Genomic DNA, 18,500 nt, shown 5'->3' with positions numbered 1-18,500 from the left:
ATAAAAAGTACCTCAGATGGCCAAACAGTTTAAGCTTCAAAAATGTGCATAAAAACATTAAAAATAAAAATTCTACAGAATCGTAATAATGAGATTTTTGATGCTGTTTCTGAACTTTTTTCAAAGACTAGTTTAAGAAAAACTTGAATAAAGATAAACAAGTGTCATTCCATGTTAAATGAAGATGTGATGGTATTTGATAAAAAAAAAATTGGAACGTAAATGAGTCCTTTTTGCAAAGATATTAAAGGGGTGAGAAAATACTTTTCCTCTGATACGTCTTTGATACAAATCTTTGAAAAAAACTTAAAAAAACAGCATCAAAAGTCTCATTATTATCATTCCGTTGATAAAAATTTTTAATATTTTTATGTAAATTTGTTAAGCTAAAACTGTTTTTTTCATCTGAGAGGATTTTTTTTCCAAAAAATCCTTTAAGAAACTATTTTTATTCATAAAAAAAACTCCATTTTTAGAGGTATTTTCAAACCGGTCCAGCTGATCTAAGTTTTAACATTTTTCCGAAATATTTTAGTAGAAGTCTTCGAATATACTAGGTTTTATACACCCGCCGAAAAAACCGCAACTTTTTTTTTGGTGATGCAGTCTAATGTATATAAATGTTTATTTATGTTCATACGAAGTACGAGGTAGCAGATATCTATAAAAAGTAACTGGAATTTCATATTTTGGGAAATCTATAAAATTAGCAGTTTCATTCATTGCTTTTCATATTCTTACATGGTATTCATATTATTTTCATCATATTTATTGATTCTTTTATCGTTATGAACGTATGTATATGTTTATCGATTTTTATTACTATGGAAATCTTGAATGTCGTACCGTGAATATATTCGAGACGACCAGTAAATTAGTCGATCGTGTAAAACCGCCTCCAAAAGGCATTCAAATGAGAATCGAGAGTTTGTCGAAATTTGAAAGTTTGCAATGTTAATAGAACCAATCTTGATTGCACACCTTAAAACGTTTAGGTACACAAAAAACAGAAGTGACCCTCGTACGCGTCCCACTGCCACATACCTACTGTTCTCTGGTCGCTATGCATCAAATGAAATTGAATTGAATTCTGTTGCGTCCTACCACACTACTATGTCACATCGCGTTAACACTGTTTCAATTTCATGAGTATCGGTCGGTCAAGTGGCCAGTGAGAAAAATAGGCATTATTTCTGCGGTCTCAATCAAAATATTTTTTTTTTTTTAATTCAACCTACATATGATGTATATATGTATGCATGTAAATATGTCTGTACGTATATATATATACATATATATATGAATTGGTTAATCGTTCAACTTCATCAGGCAGAGGTAGGAATTGTTTCTATGTTTTTGTGCCGTAGAACGATTTATAGATGTACTCAAATGCAGTTAATCGGTAATCTAACCACACAAATAATAACTAGAATAGAATCTGGTGCAGTATCTTCTTCTTAATTATTGCTATAAACGCTTAAGCAATTTTAGCCGAGTGCAACATAGGTAGTGATGGCAAAAAAAAAATTATTAATCGATTAATCGGTTAATTGATTAAACGAAAGCATTTAGCCGATTAATCGGTCGTTTCGATTGAAACTATTTACATAAGTTATAAAAATTGACGGTTTTATTTAAGGATCAATTTCTTATTAAATTGTGGAAGCTTGCGCCATGAATTCAGTGCGCAAACAATTAAGAAAACTAAAAGCTAAGGGAAACAATAAATAAAAAGATGTAAATTAGTATGCAATCCGTTATACACCCCATGACAAAATTATAAGCGCATCACAAGATTTTTTTTTTTTTTGTTTTTTAATTTTAGTTATTTTTTTTAAATACAGCTTTTAGCTTTAACAAAAGCCGTATAAATATAAATATATCAAACTTCGTGCAATAAAAAAAAAATTCAAATGGGCGAAAAATTCGAGCTTTTTAATTAGATGTATGAGAAAGATTTTCAGTATGCAATTTTGTAGCCCATTAAATTTTTTTATAAAAAAATGCAAGATTGAATTATCACCTAACGTTGATTTTTGACATTTTTATTGACGGTGATGCTTATTTTCTTCCATATAAAAAACGCGTATGGAAAAAATGCGCAATACCGCATTTGGAAAATAAAATGAAAATATGTGTATGTTGTGATTTTTTAGTTGTTGCTTAGATTAAACTTGTGTTGGGGTTTTTTACAAAAATATCGTTTAAAAAATTTGCAGAATATGGGAATGTAAAAAATTTCCCAACTAGTAAAATTATACATATATATGTATCGAGTAGAGTGGACACTTTTATTGTTGCTAATATTATTGAGTGGTAAAAATGCCAATTTGGAATTTTGATTCATACATTACTTTGTGAGTAAAGTAATCCATTTTTGATGATTTCTTTTCGATTATTTTCAAAATTAATCGGTTAATCGCTCGATTAATCGAAAGGAAGATTTCGCTGTGTGCAAACATTTTCTATTTCGGTTTAGATTTTAAACCAAATTATCTATATATGAAACCTAGAAACTAGAATTAAAATATTTTGGTTTGATTTTTAAACCACGAACTTTTTGGACTAAAATTTAAACCAGAATATATTAAAAATTGCTTAAAACTATTGACTGGCTTAAAAAGTAGACTATAAAAGATTTAAAAAAACCAGTAGTCCTAGCGCGGTTTAAAAATTAAACCCAAATTTTTGACCGTGTATTAATTACAGATAATGTATGCCCAGTATATATAAGCTTATAAGCTGGAAATATTAACTCAAAGGTGTCGTTTTTGGAGTTATGATAATATTTTATTAAATTAGCGTTATGTACATGCATACGCACTTACATTCAAATTTCCTACTGGCCCTTAAGTAAGAGTACAACACTTGTATGCCCGTGTGACAAAAAATAAGCCAACACATCTACGCACGCATGAATGCATAAACACGAGTTTTGCCGCTTATGTGCACTTGTTAAACAAGTTATCATCCCACGGATGGAGAGCAAAAAAAATTTGAAACTTTTTCGAAATATCCAGCAAAAGTCAGTTGACCGCCAGTTAACACACGCAATTTCATATTTGTGCCAATACATATGCCTGCATGAGAAAAAATTGAATTGCACGCAGTGAATGTATATACATTAGGGTGGTCCAAAAATGCATGTAAAAAAAAAAAAATAAAAGTCGGAATTTTAATGCTCTCGTCCCCTAGGTTTGTTCTTTGTTTGTTTGTATTTTATGTGGCTAGAAAACAAGTTTTCGTTGGTATAGAATTCTTGAATCATTTTTGAGATCTTTAGAGGCCCTATAAAAAATAGTTAAATAAAAAAATGGGTATTGTTATTGAAAGTGTCCTGAAGAGAAACAAAGTTTTCCGATTGGAAAATATTGATGTTCAAGAATTCCATGTCATTTCTACGAAAACTTGTTTTTTCCCACATAAAATACATCGACAACTTTAAGTGCATTGAGCGACTTCTAAACACTATTTTTTTTTATTTCAAAATAAAATCAACCGGAGTACATATAATTTGTTGCGATGTAGAACAATCCTAGGAGGTGAGAGAATTAAAATTCCGACTTTTTTTTTGTACCACCCTAATATGTTTATATACATATTCGTACATTTGTAACGGTAAAAGAGCCGATAGGTTCATGTCAAACAGCAAGCAGTCATAAAGATGTCACAGCCGTGTCATATGCGGCGAATGTTGACGCAGAAACAAAAGCAATAAGTCCAATACAAGTCCTCAATGACACTGATCAATCGATATTTGTAGCGAAATTCTTTTTGGATATTAATTAAAAGTAGGTGTCGGATGGATATTTTTGAGCAACAGCTAATCAAAGAAATATATGTAAATATTTTTATTTTAGTTTAATTAAATTTTCTTTTAACTTTTACTGTCGGTTTCAAAAAATTAGGGGAAAAATTATATTTTTCTGTCAGCTTCCATATTTAATTCAAATGAAAAAATCATTTATTTTAAAAAGAAAAAATATTTTTTAATATTTAATATTTAACCACTTATTATTATTTTCTTACTTTAATTTATTTTTTTCTTACTTTAATTTAATTTGATTTTGTATTTATTTTTAGATTTCATTGTTTAAAAAAAATATATTTTTTTGAATTTCATTTAATATTTAGCCACTTTTTTAGATTTTATTGCGTTAAAAAGAAAAACATTTTTTGATTTTCATTTAATATTTAGCCACTTTTTTTTTCTTATTTAAATTTAATTTTCTTTTAATTTTCAGATTTTACTCTTTTTTGAAAAGAAAAATACCTATATATTTTTTAATTCCATTTAATATTTATGAACTAATTTGATGCTTTTTCATTTTCTTTCTTCCTTTTTTTTAATTAATCTTCTTTTTGTTATTAGATTATGTTAGTTTAAGAAGAAACATGTTTTTTAGTTTCATTTAACATTCAGAAATTTATTTTCCTGTTTTAATTTCCCTTAATTTTTAGGTGTTATTGTTTTTAGGAAAGGAAAATATATATATTTTTTTTAGTTTCATTCAATTTTTAGTAAAATATTTTATTTTTTTCCTTTTTTATAAAATTTTCTCTTAGTTTTTAGATTTTATTTTATTAAAAAGAAAACTAATTTTTCTAGTTTCATTTAATTTTTAGAAATTTATTTAGTTTTTCCCTTTGTTAAATTTTTCCTTTTTAACTTTCTTAAATATTTTTTCTTAACTTTAATTTAATCTTTAGAAACTTTTTCTGTTAATATATTTCTGTTTTTAATTTTTAATTTTTTTTATTATTAAATTTTCTTTTAGTTTTTATTGTTTTCAAAACAAAAATAATTTTTTTTTATTTGACTAAGTTTTTTGAAAATTTATTGCTCAAAGGCAGACAAAATAACGCTAAGACCTTTTGGTTATCACATCTCTCAATCAGTCATTTGAAAGACTGCCAAAATTTGCAATTGTCTTACGAAAAACATACCTATGTACTTGTACATACATATGTACATATGTATATAAGGGCTGAACGCATACAATTGGTACAGAGGGCTGACTAACAGCGGATGGTGTCAAGCTGATGCAGCTTAAACAAAGTGCACTTGATACAAGAACAGGCGATATATATAACCTATGTAGTTCTCAAATCTGATTGCCGTAGAAATATCCTTCTGGCTTTTAAGTCACACATTTTCCACTGAGTAAATAAATATAAAATTTCTAATTTTATTTTCTTTTACATCATTCCACCCCCTTCTCTGCAATAACTCATAAATTTCTTGTCAACGCTTGGCGCGTTTTTACTTTCGTAATTTCCTTTTTCGCTATGCGAAGTTTTTCGCAAAAAATTTACCCTGAATTTGAACTTCATGGGCTGAACATGAATGAAACGAAAAAAAAACTCTTCATATAAATCTTTCTACTGAATTTAGCGCTCATATCCTTTTTGGTGGTTACGGCCGCTTTCCATTTTATGCCTGCAAGACATTTTCGCTTTTTCAAAAAAGTTTTCTACAAGCTTAGTTTTAGTTAGTACATTACATTAGGATAAGATTATGTTGACCGAATGTTTTTACATACATATAATATTTAGGTACATATGTACATAAATAGTGTACGAGTGTAGGCTTGGTTGTGGCATTCAAGTGAAATCTTTAAAATCAAGTTAAACTATTGCAAGTTAAACTAACGCAAATTTGCAGGAATTTGCAAGTTTCCTCTGCCAGCTGGGGTCCACGGTTGCATTTCAAACATAATGAATTTTTATAGAATTTTTAAAATTCTTTCAGATGGACAAAAAACAAGGTACACATGTATATTTCTTGTTGTTCTGACTTTCTTTAACATATATTTCAATTTCTTTATCGTACTAGCTATCGGGTTTCTTAAATCGACTCTGGTTGCAATTGTGTTCCGATTGTCAATACAATTTTTTCTCAGCCGAATATAGTTAAAATCATTGGAATTAACTAAATTAATTATAAAAACAAGTATTTACTTCCTTTTTTCATAAAAAATCGCGCATTTTTATAAATTTTTAAATTTAACCAACTTATTTATTCGAATCAAATTTTCCGTGATTGCAAATTCTTGCTGGCTAAAATTTTTGAACCAAGAACTTCTCTCCAAGAGAACTATCACTTTACGATCTCAGTTTTTGAATAATGGATAATTGTTTGGTCTGCACGAACGCGATTTGTGCAAAAATCATGGTAATTCGTACAAATTCGTAGAAGTTTTTTGCTCGACGAACAGAACTTGTGTTACATAAAAAAATAAGCAAAAATTTACAACCAAAATTTGTAGGTTATGTTGATGTAGTCAGAAATTAACATTTTTTACTAGTAGCGATCCCGTACATTTCAGTTTTACTCTCTCGCTCTGAGCGATTTTTATTTTTTAACAGTTCTACTACTTTTAGTCCGAGGAATACGGGATTGGACCTAATATTAACACCGAAAATCCGGCTGCGTTTCTATAGCGGCGTGCGTCAAAGTACACATTTACCCATTTATAGTTTTATGAGTTTTGATGAATATTACTAATATAACACACAGGATTATTCAGTTGTCCAACACTTTACAATGACATTAACCATATTGGCATTTTTCCACGATTTGTCAAAATTAAAAAACTCGTTTAAAAATTTTAAATTTACAAAATTTTTAAATTTTTTAAGTAATAGCAGATAAAAAGTGCCTAAATGCCATTAGTTAGTATAGATTTAACGCTTTTGGTACTTACCGGTAGCAGCTTTTTCATATTGGGCGCCTACTATCAACACCATGATTTCTTGAGCAAAGTCCACAGGCTCATACAAGAGGATCCATATGCTTTCTACATACGCGAAAAATTATATGACACGGTTTGTCAGGACGACACTGCACTACGCACATATACACACTTCATAATTTTACTAATACTACGTACTATACCTTCCCTCAGTTGCAACTTTTCAATCCATACTGCTTGGACCAACTAGATGGCTCAAGTTCACGCATGTCACAGATCATGAAATACGGTTTTCCCGGCTTGGATGACATACGCGTCTATTCGGATTTTATACTCTCTTACGATCGTCGCAATCGTGTCGCCCATTGGGTTTATGAACACTTGCGTGCGCCCTGCGTTAAATCCAATGGCAATGGCGCGCATCGTCGCGAGTCTTACTATCAAGCCGATATGAGTGTGCCTTCGAATTTTCGTGCTGATTTAACAGATTACAGGGATTCACGATTTGATCGGGGCCATCTGGCAGCCGCTGGCAATCATAAATGCCATCAGACACACTGTAATGAGACATTTTATTTGACCAATATTGCACCACAAGTCGGAAAGGGCTTCAACCGTGATGCATGGAATAATTTAGAAATTTATGTACGTGATTTAACTGAGCGTTATGGTTCCGTTTATGTTTGCACCGGTCCTATTTATAAGCCGAAACATCAGCTGCGCGGTGTCACTGATGCGGAGCATTGCGGAAAGGTAGATGACAAATGGTGTGTGGAATATGAAGTGATTGGTGAGAATACTGTGGCGGTGCCAACGCACTTTTTCAAGGTTATCACTGTCGAATCAAAGCTACCGGGCGGTTCGCCCTATATGGAGGCGTACATAATGCCGAATGCACCTATTAGTAGCAGTACGAATATACGCAACTTCCTGGCCGATATTAGAGAAATTGAGCACATTGCAGGACTGCAATTTTTCAATGGCCTTCGTCGAAGCTTCTTTTTTGGCACCAATTACAGTACGGCAAGTGATATATACAGAAATTTTGTTTGAATAATTGTATGGGGAAGGTGGATTTGAGGGAAGGCTTTTATGTGAAAGTGAAACCACTTTTTAGATACGGCATCGTAGATAATAATATCAGAACACTTTTATTTACGGAATTCCTCATCATTGTTACTAGAGTCACTTGGAGCTTTCCGATAGCCCTCGTCCAAAAATTGCAGTTCTATAGCTGCGAAACTGACACTCTCGCGATATACATACATATGTATCACTCTTTTAAAAAATAATATAACACTACACAGATTTCATTTATGCACATTGTAATATCTACGCTCGAATAAAAATTATTTCGAACAGATTTATTATTAATCTTTGATATGAAAGCACAAATCATACAGCATCAAATAAATTCACGCGCGCAAACTGTCAAACACCTGGGGAGAGGAAACGGAAACCTTAGCATAAAGGAAGATGTGATAACAGCAAAAGCATCGGATGTCAAATTTACTTGCACTAGATGCACAAAACAGTTCTCATTGCACGATACAAACACACATGGCTTTTCCGGCTGCCACAATTTGCCAATGGAAGAAGCAAATTATTATTTTTTTCTTCATTTTCGTCAATTTTCATCTGATCATTTGAGCTGAACCGTTTGCATTTACACCCGCTTTGTTTTCCTTCACTGAACACACCACACACCAATGAATCGGAATTTCCTGCCACTTGCCGAGCTGCCACTTGGCAGTATTTTTTGTAAACAATTTACCCTGCAGCGCCTCACTCCCACTAGGTAAAAGCCTTTTACTCAAAACCTAACATTTTATACATTTATTTTATTTTTATTTTTGATGAATACATACTTTTGACTCCATCCAACTAAACGGTTCCTAGATGATTTAAAATTTTTATAAAAATACACCAACTTACACTTGGAGTATGTGCATGCTGGCAGCACTGTTTACGTGGCAAACGTCAAACTGGCAACTGGCTCTGACGTGGAAGTGATTTTTTCTTAATTTCTTCGACGGGTTTGAAAGAAATTTTAGCGTTTATATAGTGGAAAAATAGTTGAAAGTTACATAAAACGCGAGTTGAGACCTTGTACTTTAGAGTACTTGTGGTTTTAAAATATTTTTTGCAATATAACATAACTGTAATTGCAACAAATTTACACACTTCCCATACCAACATAGTGCCGTGCTTTCTGTAGAAAGTTCAGTTTTCTGCACCGACCGTCTCCACCTTCCGCGCATTCTTGTTTTGTATACTTGGCAAACAAAGGCAAAAACAATTAAGCTAGAAAAGAGTTAAAAAAATAGAAAAACATGAATCCGAACGTCTACGGAGCACCACCACAACAACCACAATATGCAACGGGCTGGCCGTCGGCTCCACAGCAGCCAACGCAACCAGGTGGAGTACCACCTCAAATGAGAGCGTCGAGTGGCGGTGGCTACCCACCCAACAGCATGCCACCAACATCCGGAGCATCCGTATTGGGAGGTGTGCCCGGAACACAGCCACCGCAACAAAATTATGGACAAGGACATCAACCAGGAGTACTAAATGGCAATTATCAACAACAGGTTTGTTTTAAGTATGCTTACAAAGATTTAAACAGCATTTCATATTGTAAAAAGTTGCTTGGCTAATTGATAAGAAAGTGCAATCACGCACACTTTGAGGTCAACGCAACTATTAGTGATAACGCAGAGCTGCTTTTAAAAATTTGTATATAACATTTCCGGTACATACATGTGTATTACTTAAAATCTTTTTGTTCTTTTTTTCAGTTAACGTCTTCAATGAGTGGCCTCGCCATGAACCCTTTAAAGCAACAAACACCTGTTCCTCCTCAAAACAATACGCCATATGCAAACGCTAACATACCCGATGCGCCCATATCTGCGCCACCCACTATTGCTGGCGCTCCAGATGCACCACCATTGACAAATGGACCTCCAACTGGTGGGCAATCGCAACAGCCATTGCCAAGCAATAATAACAATATTCCTGCTGGGCCATATGCTAACGGGCAAGCTTCAAAAACGCCACAGCCACAGGTGCCACCTTCCATGTATTCCCCAGCACCAAATGCAGCGACACCACCCATGCAATCTGTACCAGGTGGACCAAATCAGATGACTGTAAACAGCGCAGGCTTACCAGGATTGCCACACATGCCGCCAGCTAAACCGAGTGTAAGGAAAAATAGATTGTATATATTTGTATAGCAAAATATATTCACTAATTTTAAATTACAGACCGGCCCGCAATTACCAGGCCAACTACCAGTTTCTGCAGCGCCACCAACTTCAGCAGCTGGCGCTATGCCACAATATCAGCCACCGGGCGCACAACAAATACCACCTAGGCCAGGTCAACTTCCACAACCTGGCATCCCTCAGCCACAACCACAACCGGCTGTATTACCAGGTCAACCAGGTTTGCCGCCTACATCGGCGGCAGCAACGCTGCCACCTCAACCGGGCATGCCACCGATGCCTGGCTATCCTTCACAACCACAACCGTTAGGTTATCCGCCACTACCACAGCAACAGCAGCAGCAGCCACAGCAAGCGGGTTATCCTGCACAGCCGCCACAACCTGGCTATCCCCCGCAGCCCGGACAAACTGGTTACCCGCCACAACCGCAGCAGCCGGGTTTCCCACCACAACAACCCGGCTATCCTCCCCAACCACCTATGCAAGGTGGCTATGCTGGGCAAATGATGCCACCAACACAACCCGGACAGCCCCCAATGCCAGGACGTCCCGGTTTTAATGTACGCTGGCAAAATATTATCTCTTAAATGCTTTCACTAAGTATACACATATTTCGTTTCAGCAACCACCAGCACCACCGGGTAACATGTATCAACAGCCGCAACAGTATCCTCAGGCTCAGCGCCGTCTCGATCCCGATCAGATGCCAAATCCAATAAGCGTTATTATTGAAAACCAGCGTAATGCTGGTGGCGCTTTTGTCACCAATCAGCCAGGTCTTTTGCCGCCATTGGTCACTACCAAATATGTGGTGCAGGATCAGGGTAATTCCTCGCCACGTTATGTCAGGTATGGCGAAGCTAATGTCTATTTGAGTGTTTATTTTAATTTTCATGTAATTTTTATCTGCTACAGATCCTCTTTGTATTGCATCCCTGCTACGTCTGATTTATTGAAAACTACAGCTTTGCCATTTACCCTGCTCGTCTCACCAATGGCACGTACTGTGGAGGGTGAATATGAGCCCCCAATTGTTAACTTCGGTGAATTGGGACCAATTAGATGCAATCGTTGCAAGGCATACATGTCACCAAATATGCAGTTTGTAGATGCTGGACGACGTTTCCAATGTCTTATGTGCAAAGTAACCACAGAAGGTAAATTTTGAGTGTTATATTAATGGAATATGGTACTAGAAAATGTATTTATATTTCGTTGCTGTTATTAAAATTGCTCTTGGATCTTGTCGACTTGTTTCATTGTATTATATATTAATAGTTAGGCATGTCGGAAATCAAATTTTATACGCATTTTAATTATATGTTTTTTATTTTCCAGTGCCAACTGAATATTTCCAACATTTGGATCACACAGGACAACGTGTAGACAAGTATGAACGTCCCGAATTAGTATTGGGTACCTATGAGTTTTTGGCAACGAAGGACTATTGTCGCGTAAGTATTCACTTTCTTTACATAAAAAATAAATATATCGTAAGCAATTTTTCATATTTCTTGTAGAATAACACACCCCCGGAAATACCTGCTTTCGTATTCGTGATTGATGTCTCTTACAACACCATCAAATCGGGTTTAGTGCATTTACTTTGTTCGCAGGTCAAGCAGATATTAAAACACCTATCCGTTGATCAGGGGCAGGAGAAATCTAAAATGCGTGTCGGTTTTATTACCTACAACAGTACAGTGCACTTTTATAATATAAAGAGTAGCTTGGCACAACCTCAAATGATGGTGGTTGGCGATGTACAGGCAAGTTACCACATGTCATACAATAAATCTAAAGTAATTTTTAATCTAACCATACAGGACATGTTTATGCCACTACTTGACGGCTTCCTTTGTCATCCTGAAGAATCCGATGCTTTAATCGATGCTCTAATGGAGCAAATACCGAAAATGTTTGTCGATACAAAAGAGACCGAAACCGTGTTCTATCCAGCTATACAAGCCGGTCTGGAAGCATTGAAAGCTTCCAATTGTGCTGGAAAATTGTTAGTCTTCAATTCGACACTTCCAATTGGTGAAGGACGCGGAAAGTTAAAGAATCGTGATGATCGTAAATTGCTTGGTACTGAAAAGGAGAAAACTGTGCTTACGCCACAGTGTAATTCTTACAATGCATTGGGGCAGGAGTGTGTACAGAATGGAGTGTCGGTTGATTTATTCTTATTTAATAATTCATATATTGATATTGCAACGGTGGGTCAAGTATCACGACTCAGTGGCGGAGAGGTCTACAAGTACACCTACTTCCAAGTGAGTTAAAATAAATTAAAAATGCCCCCCTTTTCTATTTACTTGTATTTATTGGCAAAGGCTGACCTGGATGGCAATCGTTTGATTGAGGACATCATCAAGAACGTGTCACGCCCAATTGCTTTTGATGCTGTTATGCGCGTGCGCACTTCAGCCGGCATACGTCCAACTGATTTCTATGGTCACTTCTTTATGACAAACACAACCGATGTTGAATTGGCTAGCATAGGTAGGCAAAATTCTTAATATTAACAAATCTTTTAAAATATTCTTCTTTAAATCCATAACAGACTGCAACAAGGCTATTGCTATTGAGATTAAGCATGATGACAAATTGCCTCCCGAGGAGAATATTTACTTACAAATCGCTCTACTCTACACATCGGTTAGTGGTCAGCGTCGCTTGCGTATTTTGAATTTAGCACTTCGTGCCACTACTACAATTGCGGAGGTATTCAAATGCTGCGATTTGGATGCCATGATGTTGTTCTTTGCTAAACAAGCTTGCTTTAAATTGCTCGAGCTCACACCGAAACAAGTCAAGGATAATCTCATAAATCGTTCAGCGCAAATATTGGCATGCTATCGAAAACATTGCACTTCACCAACATCAGCTGGTCAACTTATACTGCCAGAGTGCCTGAAATTGTTGCCGCTCTATGTATCTTGTTTGATGAAAAATGACGCCATCTCTGGTGGTTCCGACATGACGCTCGACGATCGTTCTTACGTCATGCAATTTGTGATGACCATGGATTTGAATATGTCTGTTAGCTACTTGTATCCACGTTTCATTCCAATTCACAATGTCGATATTGATGACAACGAATTGCCAATGTCGATACGTTGTACACACGAAAAGATGAGCGAAGATGGCGCCTACATACTCGAAAACGGTGTGCATCTCTTTGTTTGGCTGGGTCAATCGTGTCCACAAAGCTTCATACAACCGATATTCGGTGTGCAGTGCACACAGCAAGTGAATGCAGAACGTTTTGCGATTATTGGTGAAACGCCATTGGCTCAGCGTGTGCGCAACATTATCGATACGATTATGAAGGAACGTACTAGGAACATGAGGGTGAGTGGAATGCAACTTACACCAACATTTTTTGTTTTATTTTTTTTTGTTTTTGCATTTAAAAATTCTTCTATTTTCGCCTCTCTAATAGGTAACTTGCGTGCGACAAAACGACAAACTGGAATCGGTATTCCGACATTTCCTGATTGAAGATCGCGGCACAGACGGTTCACCCAGCTATGTTGACTTCTTATGTCACATGCATAAGGAGATTAAAGATTTATTAAGTTAGCTTGTAGGTTTTGGAAAAAGTGGCAGCAACTGCAACTGCAATATGTCGTCGCAAAGTGGGAATAAAGAACAAACAACAACAACACAGTACGCCACCACAGCGTCGCCGGTATTGTGCCGTAGCTATTCCCAGAATCGAGCACGTTTGCATAGGCTCTCGCGTAAAAGATGGTAGATGATGCATAATTACACGTACATACATACATACCTATATAAGCATACATTGAAACATATAAATAATTTGAACGCATACAATAGATGGTACCGTAACGTTATTACTTCTAGTATACATCCATACACAACAGCAAAAAAATTAAATAAATACTAACTGCAATTTAATGTAATTGTGTCAACTCGCTTAAATAATCTGTTAATTTGGAATTCGCGCTAATCCATATCCACCCCAGCTACTAGCTCTTGCGCTCTATTCGTTTATGTGTATTTTAGGTATATGTTGTGCAAATTTCTATTATTATTATTTTTATTAAATTGTAATGAAAGCAAAGGATAGTTATCATATTTGAGAAATATACACGAAAACATTATTCAAACAAAAGAGAGTTAGTTGTATTGTCTGAAAAAGAAAAAAAAATGGCAAAATTATAAAATATATTTGCCAATCTTATCCAAATCGATCTTATTTCTTTCGTAGTGGTACTCACCTAACTGGAAACGTAAGCCCAAAATTTATCAATATTATATTGTATAGCACCTTGGAGGACTAATGCTAGTTGAAAATTATGTAGACTATAAAAAATTAAACGTAGTACATTCTACATATTCAATACTTTTAGAATACCTTTAATTGCAGTGACTTTTGACCTTCTAGCACCCATATGCGAGGAATTTTAGCAAACGAAAATCATGTTAACTTTATTGTGCAACTAAATATTAGATAATTATTACATATGCAATACATGTGTAGTTTTAATTCTTAATAGCTCACTTGTAAACCATTTAAGAAAATCCAAGCATGTTGTAATATAAGTGTTGCGAAAATCATTTTTTTTTTTTTATTCGAAAATGTTTCTTTACAATAGGAATTATTTAAAGGGACTTTATAAAGTTTTCTTCCCATTCTGCAATCCTTTACAAACTTCTTGTGGTCAAGGCTTAAAAGTTTATGTAAGTGAAAATGTGTGGCGGTTTTATGATTATTGCGTGAACAGAAACACACATAATTTAAATATTATATATATAATTAAAAATATACATACATACAATTTATTCGCATTTAAAATAAAATTTGTTTATTATAAATATTCAATGGCTTTAAATCATGTTACAAGACGTACATAGTATTTGATTAAATAGGAATTTTAACAGCCCTACTTTTTTCCCTTCAACTGCGCTTTGAAAAAAATAACCCTCATCAGTCCAGCTCCAGCTAAGCTAACCATAATATTTTTGCACAGAACTCACTCCGAAACTCACAAAAAGTGCATATTTCAAACCGAATTTTTTAATAAATCAGTGACCGAAAATTACAAAATTAGGTTTTAGACTAAAGTTTCGACCGTTGGCTACAAGTGCGTCAATCGGGTCACACATCTGGACACAATAGCCCGAAATCATTGGGCAAATAACTAAACCGTACCCCATTTTCTTTAATACAAATATTTCAAATAACCTCAAATTATAAAGTGGCGCGTTAAGACCAATCGGTCGTAAAGGGTTAAGAATTATTTTGGCGCAAAAATGTTGGCAATCACATGCCAAACAATCCAAAAATCATGTTTTTGTTTAAAAAAATTAGGTACTTGTTTGGTCATAATTAAATTTTGCCACAAAAATTGGTCGAAGTACCCATAGTGCAATGGGGTGTAGTCGTTTTTCTGGCTATGCACGACTAAACTCTATCCCGACTCTTGAGTTACCGTACGCAAACCTTGGGAAATGTAAGCGGGAGATGCTGTAATAAAGCCGTTGCTGTAGTTGTTACTAACAGCATACAAATTCCACAGAGAGAGGGAGAGAGTGACAGTTTTGGCCAGCTATACTAGATCTGGTTACGTAGGCCCGAATGTCGTGAAAATGAACCCTTGTGGTGCCTTGGGTTACGTTGCCGCGGCCTAGAGATCTTTGGTGACCTCCACCTTGTTTACTCTTCACATCACTTTTTCTAAGCTTAACTCCCTCCGGAAGTCAAAAAGAGCTTTTTTGGTTAGAGTGTGAACTTTCGAATACTACGGGCACATTAAACCTAGGATTCACTCAACTTTTCTGCTGATAGCGCCACACTCAATGAGAATATGCGATGGGATCTACTTGGTCGGCCCACAATACCCTCTAAGTCTTCATTGGACTGTAAAGTTGCCTGTTAGTATTTTAAGTACCACTTTTGGGAGGCTGTTTAGATATTAGAGGCTCTTAATGCTACGTACTTTGGCAGGTGAAGTCCTAATGAGCTTTTTCTATTATGTTCACTGAAAGAAGACGACTTCTTTCGAGAGCCTAGGGCTGATAGGAGTGTTAGCTGCTATTTTTCTTGTAAGACTGCCGATTGTCCGATATCTCTTTTCCGTCTATCGCCCTGTGGCCTGGTACCCATACCAGCTGAATCTCATTTTACCTACCAAAGGAGTTAAGTTTCCCCAATACATTCAAGGAATAAGGATGATTAGATTTCACTTTATAAATGAATCTCAAGTGTAACTTCAACTTCTACTTAAATTTTACTCGCCACGAAGACGAATTCCATAGACTTTCGCTGCAAATATGCTCGGGTATTTTCCCATAGGAGCAGACCACTTTGGTTCTGGTTGCGGCGATACCTGCCCTGTTCGTTCTAGAGCTTTTGAGCTGTCTGTATTGCAGTGTACAGTGCAAGTTTGAAGGAGTCGAGCACCTCAAATTTTTTATATATATTTCGAGCGTTTTTGACGTGCTTTTCATTCGAGGAGCTAACTTCGACTCGGATCACTACCTTGTTGCAGTTTAAGTTCTCCTGCCTTAGGCATCGCCACAAAAAAGAGATCTCGCACGGGCCTCTCACTTTTTACTCAGATAGAAAAGGGCAGTGGAATTACGTACCCCAATCTCTTCGTATCACTGGGTTATTACCACCCACGCAGAAACAGTTTTGGTGACGAAGAATGCCGCAGCGCTACTGAGCAGAAATACGCAACATACAAAGGTTCGGGAGAAAAAGGAGGAGATACGTCTTTTTAAGAAAAAGAAAAGGGAGAGGTATAAAGATGTGAGTGCGAATAGTTTGTTAAGCTGGGAGACAGGAATGCCGGCCAATTTTTATTTCTTTTTTTTTTTTCTTAGACAGCTTCAAACATTTTAAAGACCAGTGCTTGTCCTTACAGAGGCAAAGATGGCAATTTGCGATCAGTTGGCCAGAGTACACTTGAGATATGGAGAGAACAATTTTGACTCGACCAAGGCGAGGTGAGAATAGCAATAAGGTGACTTAAAATAAGTAAAGAACCTGTTACCGCCACCATTTTCTTACTGTGGTCTGATAAACAAATCCATAAGCCATAAATCGAAGAGGTCTGATGCGATCGAGAGAGAAGTAAGACGTAAAAACGTATTGGATTTGTTAGCATCCATTCAGACACTACCACCTACAAACCTTTCCATACAATAAAAATGATTTCCTTATGGTTAAATAGAGCCGGTAAAGCTTTGTCGGTGAGAGGTTCCCTGTGCTTTCCGATGGCCCCCCTGCGCTAATATAAGGCTATCACCGCTCTCTTAATGCCTTGCTCTTGCTCAAGGGTTGTCTACCAGAAAAGCTTACTGTCCTGAAACAAACGCAGATTATTCACTCGTTCAGCGAGTGTCAGCGAAAAACCGGTTTCATATCACCTTCTAGACAATGGCCTTCAGCTGGTCGTTGCCCCACTGAGCGAAGCGTGCGATAAGTAAACCTTACAAAATCAACCTCGACGTCCAGTCTGTTTGATAGTTGACGATTGCCTCAGGCAAGGCATTGAAAACCCACTTGATATACATAGAAGGGACCAACCGCATAGTCCTACCAAGACTACTCTGTGATTTCTGCAAATATGTATTCTGCTTATCATTAAAGATCGATAGGTTCATCAAGCGTCTTTGAAAAAATTAGGAGTAAGTGATTGGTCTCCTTGTTAACCTCCTCCTTGTAACTTTGACCAGCCTACAAGGCCTTAGAATATAACCACTTCTTAAGCAACTCACGTATGCAGACGGGGAAAAACCAGCGGCACGAAATATCCGTAGACTTCTGAAGTTGGTCCGGTATGATGCCCTCGAGACCCTGGCCTTGAAAGCGTTAATTGTGCAAAGCAGGTGGTGCACATTCCTTTTCAAACTGTTGGATTGGCGGCACGCTGCGGCCAAGGGGGGTGATAATGGTTATGTTGTAAATGGGTGGTATATCATCGTCTCTTTTAGCACATAATACGGTCCCCTTCGAGACGGTTAGTTTGATGCAACCTTCTCTAGCCATTTACTTGGTCCGAAGTATATTCCGCAGAATACCGGCAGATGCGACAATTGTGACATCCTGTAAGGCAGTGAGCTCATCCGAACTTAGCGACTTCTTGGCATGGTTTCTACTCATCATCAGCATTTTGACGCTCCCTTAGCGCCACAAAAGTAGCTTGGCATCTGCGCGGCACCAAGTCGGCTCTTAAGTGCCTAGCCTCGGCTCCCAATGTCGGAGTGGGTGTATGCGCCCCCGTTTCTCTTTTGGACCGAGAGTTTGGAGTGTTAGTAGTTTGCTCTTTCTGTTTTGAGCGATTGTGGTTTCGACAAGTCCTCTATCCTTTCTTACTTGGCCGCAGTCTCTCCTTTGTGTAATAGCTACTGCTCTTCCATCGGTCAGCGAGTGCGGTTTCGCCTGTGCGCCTGTGCGCCTGTGCGCCTGTATTGTCTCTCCTTCTCCACGCCTCTTAGTTTTGCACCAAGTGCACGTCTGTTTGAGGCACGGTAGCGCCCGCTACTTCGCTTTTCGACAAACGACAGATAATACCCGCACTTTCGCCCATT

General features: G+C 36.5%; 2 protein-coding genes across 3 annotated transcripts; both read left to right on the top strand.

The window, feature by feature from the left end:
- The first annotated feature begins 6,666 nt into the window (after nt 1-6,666).
- Nucleotides 6,667-7,755, top strand: LOC108358915 (endonuclease G, mitochondrial-like). Its single transcript, XM_017610443.1, has 2 exons — nt 6,667-6,828; nt 6,909-7,755. Exons 1-2 carry the CDS (start codon nt 6,667-6,669, stop codon nt 7,746-7,748), a joined length of 1,002 nt encoding a protein of 333 aa, XP_017465932.1. The 3' UTR covers nt 7,749-7,755.
- An 892-nt stretch (nt 7,756-8,647) lies between these two features.
- Nucleotides 8,648-14,777, top strand: Sec24CD (COPII coat complex component secretory 24CD). 2 transcript variants are annotated; one of them, XM_017610441.1, is made up of 12 exons: nt 8,648-9,289; nt 9,497-9,708; nt 9,787-9,904; nt 9,968-10,489; nt 10,552-10,778; nt 10,845-11,086; nt 11,268-11,383; nt 11,450-11,698; nt 11,756-12,205; nt 12,266-12,434; nt 12,496-13,286; nt 13,378-14,777. In XM_017610441.1, exons 1-12 carry the CDS (start codon nt 9,029-9,031, stop codon nt 13,516-13,518), a joined length of 3,498 nt encoding a protein of 1,165 aa, XP_017465930.1. In that variant the 5' UTR covers nt 8,648-9,028; the 3' UTR covers nt 13,519-14,777. The 2 variants fall into 2 exon arrangements, with proteins under 2 accessions (XP_017465930.1, XP_017465929.1); XM_017610440.1 differs by having other exon boundaries at nt 9,497-9,904.
- The last annotated feature ends 3,723 nt before the right edge of the window (nt 14,778-18,500 follow it).

This window comes from Rhagoletis zephyria, unplaced genomic scaffold (genome assembly GCF_001687245.7).
Source record: "Rhagoletis zephyria isolate East Lansing unplaced genomic scaffold, Rhagoletis_zephyria_1.1 Rzeph_scaffold_00313, whole genome shotgun sequence".
NCBI classification, from domain to species: domain Eukaryota; kingdom Metazoa; phylum Arthropoda; class Insecta; order Diptera; family Tephritidae; genus Rhagoletis; species Rhagoletis zephyria.
Note: the sequence above shows the minus strand (reverse complement) of the source record. Positions and strands in the feature narration are given on the sequence as shown.

Coding starts and splice junctions, on each gene's coding strand:
- LOC108358915 (XM_017610443.1), top strand. CDS start 6,667: ATGCCATTAGTTAGTATAGATTTAACGCTTTTGGTACTTACCGGTAGC. Junction 6,829..6,908: donor GCGAAAAATTATATGACACG/GTTTGTCAGGAC, acceptor ACCTTCCCTCAG/TTGCAACTTTTCAATCCATA.
- Sec24CD (XM_017610440.1), top strand. CDS start 9,029: ATGAATCCGAACGTCTACGGAGCACCACCACAACAACCACAATATGCA. Junction 11,699..11,755: donor TGGTGGTTGGCGATGTACAG/GCAAGTTACCAC, acceptor CTAACCATACAG/GACATGTTTATGCCACTACT. Junction 13,287..13,377: donor AACGTACTAGGAACATGAGG/GTGAGTGGAATG, acceptor CCTCTCTAATAG/GTAACTTGCGTGCGACAAAA.